Genomic DNA, 6,871 nt, shown 5'->3' with positions numbered 1-6,871 from the left:
ATTTTAGTCAGACACAGTTGCCGTCAGCCCGACACAGCAACACACTTCAGTCACGCACAGCCAGTTGCCGTCAGCCTGACACAGCAACACATTTTAGTCAGACACAGGCAGTTGCCGTCAGCCTGACACATCAACACATTTTAGTCAGACACAGCCAGTTGCCGTCAGCCTGACACAGCAACACACTTCAGTCAGATACGGTCAGTCGCTGTGAGCTACGGCGCCGTCCAGACGAAAGAAACGAACATTAAAATATTGTTGGCATTCATGCTGCTCGTATCATTGAAGAGTTCGGTCTCTTGGACCACCCATCCATCTCATGTGTGTGTGCTCGCGAGCAATACAAAAAATCTCCTGGTGAATCTCCGGGTTGAACACATTCCGCAGCACGAGGTGCACACAATAGACCGCTGGAGATTTCCGCGTCCATCATGGATCTTGAGCGTGCACATCTAACCTGTAACTCGAAATTCGAACAATGCCCAATGCGATCAACGTTAGACAAAAGCAGCAAACATGTCCTGTCCTCAGTTGATAGCCTTCAATGCTACAACCAAACTCTGGTCAGTGAAATGCCATCGTATGCACACACAAATAGGAGCAAAGAATCGAAAAAAAAAGCAGTCTGCTGTTTTCGCACGTTCTGCCTCTCTCAATCGCCTTTGTTGCTTGAAATCTCGGAGAGCCAATCAACTTCGAGATCACATATCATGTGACGCCCCTCCATAAGTCATGTCAGCGCGGAACTCACCAGTGATCTTTTCTTGACCAGCTGCTGTCAGCAACTGGCTGGGTTTACTGTGAGCGAAGCCGAAGTCGGCAGAGCCACTACTGGATATGACATACTTAACTGACAGTCCTCCACGCACTTTTGTTAACACAGCCACTTGTAACCAGCGGAGAAAATGAGGTGAAGAGCCACGCGGACAAATGAGCACTGTCACCATCTGAGACTCATCCGCCATCGGTGACGCTTGGTTTTCACGTGTCTCTTTTCTCCACGTGTTGATCCGGAGATCCGGAACAACTCGTTCTCTCTTCCATTGCTGCAGGGAGTTAGGAAACTTGTCACTTCACGTGTTGGTGGGCGGGGCCACGGGTCACCTCAACGTCGCCACTCAGCAGCAACTTTCTCACTCCACTTGTTTGTAAGCCGGCGGTGGGCACGTGGAGATTTCACAGCCTGGAGCTCCCTCCAACTCACGACAGTCTGTTACACTACCACGGTCGAATGCTTTGTGACCCAGGCGACATTGATGCGGCCGTTGAGTTCAGTTCACTCGCAGCCTGACCAACCAAACGCCCCCAGACTTTTCCTGCTGTCACTTGTGCTGAGGAAAGACGGTGTGACGCCGTGGAAATGACAAGCAAAATGGATTCTGAGTCGTGAATGTTGGTATGAATGACCTCAGACTCAGACAACCCGTACCAAACGATCACACCCCGTGCTTTTCACAGAGCCACGGGGTCCAGGTAATCCTCTTCGTCCTCTGGCGTCTTGAGCGAACCTTGCGAGGAGAGGGGGGCGTGGATGATGTCGGCGCTCTTGGTGGTCTCCAGGGTCCCCACGGGGCTGGCCTGCGTGGCCTGGGAGGCGTTGTTGCCGTTGTCGAAGGTGGACAGCTCCATCCGCTCGTCGGCGGTGGCGGCCCGGCTGTAGCTCATGCTGCTCTTCGGGAAGACGCTGTTCTCGTTGCACAGGAGCTTGTTGACCTCGTTGGCGGCCGCGCACTTGAAGGCCTTCTTGAAGCTCTTGCGGAAGTTGTCGCTGAGGAAGGCGTAGAGCAAGGGGTTGAGCATGCTGTTGGCGAAGGTGAGCACGGTGAAGCAGTTGAAGAGCACGATCTTCCACAGCGGCATCCTGGGGCTGGAGGAGGCCCCGAAGGACAGGTCTATCTGGAAGATCCAGTGCGGCAGCCAGCAGGACACGTACACCGTGATGACCGTCAGCACCAGGCGGGTCACCCTGCGGTTGGACTTCTTCTTCTCCTTGGACTTCTTGGTGGGCCCCACCTGCCGGAGACGGAGCACCACGAGGATGTAGAACACGGCGATGAGGGACACTGGGATGGCGAAGCCCAGGATGAAGCTGTACCACAGGAAGGCCATCTCCGGCGGGATGGGCTGCCCTGGGGGCCAGGCGATGGTGCACGTGTACTTGCCGCGGCGGGCCCGGTGCGGGTAAGTGGCGGAATACATGATGACGGGCAGCATGACCAGGAACGACACGGACCAGATGCACAGGCACAGGAACAGCGCGATACGCGGGGTACGGTAACGAAGCGAGCGGATGGGGTGACACACCGCCATGTACCGGTCAGCGCTCATCACAGCCAGGGTGAACACCCCGGTGTACAGGTTGATGGCGAACAGCACGAAGTAGATCTTGCACATGGCGAAGCCGAAGATCCAGTGCTTGAGGAGGGTGGTGGTGGTGAGGAAGGGGAGGCTGACCAGAAACAAGGCGTCGGACACGGCCAGATTGAGGATGTACATGTTGGTCACCGTCTTCATCTTGGCGTAGCGCAGCACGACGTAGATGACAAGTCCGTTGCCCAGCCAGCCCAGGGTCAGGATCAGGATGTAGCAGATGCAACAGACGTAGGTAATGACCTGTACACAGCAAGCACACACAACGCTTTATTATCTCAGGAAGAGGGATCCACGTGTGGTGTTTGCTTCACAAACAATGCACGAGATTCACAGTGAATCAAACAGATGCAGAACGCTTGAAATGCGTTTCATGTGTGATGTATGCTACACAAGCGATGTACGATATTCATAGTAAATTAGTATAGTTGCATAATAGATAATTATATATGTGTCCTTGTCCGACTATGACCATCAGAACAGCAGAGGAGGCAACTGCAGTCCCGACTATCTGGTCCAGAATTTGATTATAGTGGAGAGTGTCTTGCCCAAGTTTACATCCCCACTCTCTTGGCCAAGAGAGTTTTAGGACAGTCAGCGTTGGGGATGGTTCCCAAAGGCCAACTAGCCCCTAAGGCTCGAGAACCAAGAGCCAGTTCTATATTGCCTCCTAGTTTGAGAGTCGTAGTCCTTCACAAAAGACTAAACTGTAAATGACTTCCCATTGTAATGAAGAAACCATTGATCACACAGTTCTTACTTTGCTGTTGGCCCAGCTGTAAACTTACGTCCATCAGCGATATAAGCTGAGCGCTGGGCATCTCTCTCTCTCTCTCTCTCTCTCTCTCTCTATATATATATATATATATATGTATGTATGTATGTGTGTGTGTGTGTGTGTGTGTGTGTGTGTGTGTAGAGAGAGAGAGAGAGAGAGGGAGAAGAGAGAGAGAGAGAGAGAGAGAGAGAGAGAATATGAACTATATATCTATCTATCTATCTATATATATATATATATATGTGTGTGTGTGTGTGTGTGTGTGTGTGTGTGTGTGTGTGTGTGTGTGTGTGTGAGAGAGAGAGAGAGAGAGAGAGAGAGAGAGAGAGAGAGAGAGAGAATGCTTGAAATGAGATTCACGTGCGGTGTATGCTTTTATAACATAGAATGCTTGAGTTCATGTTACACAATAGATACAAAATACTAGAAATGCTAAGTTAATGTGAACCTTGCGTACAATAATCACAATCATAGACATGCGATAACCATAGTCTCAGCCATTTAATGTGAAAACACGAAAAGACCGAAGATGCTTACATGCTAAGTTAATGTTAACCTCGAATACAATAATTCGAGTCATACACATGCAAAACGCACATTTAGCGAAGAGGGATATATATCTATCATTATTAAAATCAATTCAACAGTATTGAGAATGAATACACAGTTTAAATTACACAGAAGCAAACGTAAATGCACACACACACGCGCGCGCGCGCGCACGAGCACACACACGCACAAACACACGCAGGCAGACAGACAGACAGACAGACAGACAGACAGACACACACACACACACACACACACACACACACACACACACACACAACTACCCACACACCCATCCACCCACACACTCACAATCTACCCCCCCCCACCCACTCACCCTTCCACCCCCACAGACACCCACACCCACCCCCATCACTCACGCCTCCCCTCCCCCTCCCCGCCCCCACCTACGCACACATCCACCCAACCCACACCAACCCAACCAGCCACCCACACACGTACACACACACACACACACACACACACACTCACGCCCCCCACCCTCCCCACACACACACAACACCCCACCACCAACACGTACCCACCGCACCCCCGTCACCCCCACACACAACCTCCCACCACCGATATCCCCCACCACACACCCACCACATCCACCCCCCCCCACACACAACCACCCACCACCACCACCATCCCCCACCACATCCCCCCCCACCCCCCACACACACACAACCACCCCCCACCACCCCCCTCCCCACCACACATCCCCACCCACCTTGTCCACAATCAGCAACTGGGGGTTCATTGTCCCGTTGCCGCCTGTGCCGTTGGTCAGGGACCAGGGGGTGCCCGTCACTTCTGGGCTGCCCAGGCCCTCACACTGCGTGCTGGGTGTCACGTTCATCCTGCCGCACTGCCTCCTGGATCACCCTCTGTTGCTAGGCCACCTTGTGGCAGGAAGGTCACCTTGTGGCAGGAAGGTCACCTTGTGTTGCTGTGTCACCTTGAGCTGGGTCACCTTCTTCTGTGTCAGCTACTTTCTAGGCCACTGTCTTCAACCTTCTTCCACAGTGTCACCTTCTGCTAGGTCACCTTGTGGCGGGTCGGCTTGTGGTAAGCCAACTTGTGCTGCGACAACTTCTGTTGGGTCAACTTGATGTAGGGAGGTCAGTTTGTGGTAGGTCACCTTGTTGTAGATAGGTCAGCTTGTGGTAGGTCACCTTGTTGCAAGTAGGTCACCTTGTGCTAGGTCACCTTGTTGCAGGTAGGTCACCTTGTGGTAAGTCACCTTGTTGTAGGTAGGTCACCTTGTGGTAGGAAGGTCACCTTGTGGTGAATAGCCTTGGTTGGTCACCTTCTGCTGCTAGGTCGCCTTGTGGTAGGTAGGTCGCCTTATGGTAGGTAGGCCTCCTTGTGGTAGGTAGGCCTCTCCTTGTGGTAGGTAGGTCGCCTTGTGGTACGTAGGCGGCCTCCTTGTGGTAGGTAGGTCGCCTTATGGTAGGTAGGTCTCCTTGTGGTAGGTAGGTCGCCTTATGGTAGGTAGGTCTCCTTGTGGTAGGTAGGTCGCCTTATGGTAGGTAGGTCTTCTTGTGGTAGGTAGGTCGCCTTGTGGTAGGTAGGTCGCCTTATGGTAGGTAGGTCTCCTTGTGGTAGGTAGGATACCCTTGTGGTAGGCCACCTAGTGGTAAGTCACCCTGTGGTAGGTGGGCCGTCTTGTGACAGCTAGGTGGTCCTGTGGTATGTCAGCTTGTAGGCGGTCAGCTTGGGGTCGGTCACCTTCTGCTGGGTCACCTTCGTCTGCTGGGCCACCTTCTGCAAAGCGAAGAATGACGAAACAGTTATCTTCTTCTTCTTCTTTGTTCGTGGGCTGCAACTCCCACGTTCACTCGTATATACACGAGTGGGCTTTTACGTGTATGACCGTTTTTACCCCGCCATGTAGGCAACCATACTCCGCTTTCGGGGGTGTGCATGCTGGGTATGTTCTTGTTTCCATAACCCACCGAACGCTGACATGGATTACAGGATCTTTAACGTGCGTATTTGATCGTTTGCTCGCGTATACACACGAAGGGGGTTCAGGCACTAGCAGGTCTGCACATATGTTGACCTGGGAGATCGGAAAAAAAATCTCCACACTTTACCCACCAGGCGCCGTCACCGAGATTCGAACCCGGGACCATCAGATTGAAAGTCCAACGCTTTAACCATTCGCCTATTGCGCCCGTCGAAACAGTTATCGATTTCCCTTTTTAGTCGGTGTCGACAGAGCAGTGGGAATTTTCGTTCTTTTGCTCTCTGTCTTTTCTTTTGTCCATGTGTCTGTCTTTGTCTTTGTGTGTGTGTGTGTGTGTGTGCGTGTGTGTGTGTGTGTGTGTGTGTGTGCGTGTGTGTGCGTGTGTGTGCGTGTGTGTGTGCGCGTGTGTGTGTGTGTGTGTGTGCGTGCGTGCGTGCGTGCGCGCGCGCGCGCGTGCGTGCGTGCATGTGTGAGTATGCACAAGTTTTTATATTGATATGCACTTGTATGTATCCTAATTTCTACTCACTGTATCTGTGTTTGTGTATGATTTTCGATTTATGTTCGTACCTTGTTGTGTACTATCCTCCCCAATATTCCTTGTGACCCCGATTCCTTGTGACCTCACTCAGGCCGCTAACCCATCGGGCATAATTAAAAATCCCCGACGGGGAGGGAGGGGTGCTGGGGGGCGAGGGGGGGCGGGGGGAGGGTGAGGTGGGGTGGGGGGTGGGGGGTGGGGGGGTCAGGCATTGACAGGTCTGCACATATGTTGACCAGAGACATCGGGACAAATCACCACCCTTTACCCACCAGGCGCCATGACCAGGGAGATCACAGAATAGTCTTTATAAACATATAGTTTTATGATGTGTCGCAGCAATAAGTTCAATTGTGGCAGGTCCACTTCCTTTGCGTTAGCTGTGCTTGACTATGTGTGTATACATATGTATGTGTACATAACTACATACATGAATATGAATGTGTATTGTGTGTGCGTGTGTTTATGTAAGTTTGTGCCTGCCTATGTGTGCGTATGTGTTAGGATAGCTGTTAGATACACATGTATGTTAAAATGTATGTATGCAGTGTGTGTGTGTGTGTGTGTGTGTGTGTGTGTGTGTGTGTGTGTGTGTGTGTGTGTGTAGTCACATTTTGGTGTGTGTATGTAACATAGATATAATGTTTTATGTTAACAA

General features: G+C 51.7%; 1 protein-coding gene across 1 annotated transcript; it reads right to left on the bottom strand.

Annotated features, from left to right (window-relative positions):
* Positions 1 to 1,452: 1,452 nt before the first annotated feature.
* Positions 1,453 to 4,559, bottom strand: LOC143293106 (somatostatin receptor type 2-like). The gene is made up of 3 exons (XM_076604015.1): positions 4,431 to 4,559; positions 1,590 to 2,613; positions 1,453 to 1,526 (listed from the first exon to the last, which is right to left on the bottom strand). The coding sequence occupies exons 1-3, from the start codon at positions 4,557 to 4,559 to the stop codon at positions 1,453 to 1,455; spliced, it is 1,227 nt and encodes a 408-aa protein (XP_076460130.1).
* Between the last annotated feature and the right edge of the window lie 2,312 nt (positions 4,560 to 6,871).

This window comes from Babylonia areolata, chromosome 18, assembly GCF_041734735.1.
Source record: "Babylonia areolata isolate BAREFJ2019XMU chromosome 18, ASM4173473v1, whole genome shotgun sequence".
In the NCBI taxonomy this organism is placed as follows: Eukaryota; Metazoa; Mollusca; class Gastropoda; order Neogastropoda; family Buccinidae; genus Babylonia; species Babylonia areolata.
Note: the sequence above shows the minus strand (reverse complement) of the source record. Positions and strands in the feature narration are given on the sequence as shown.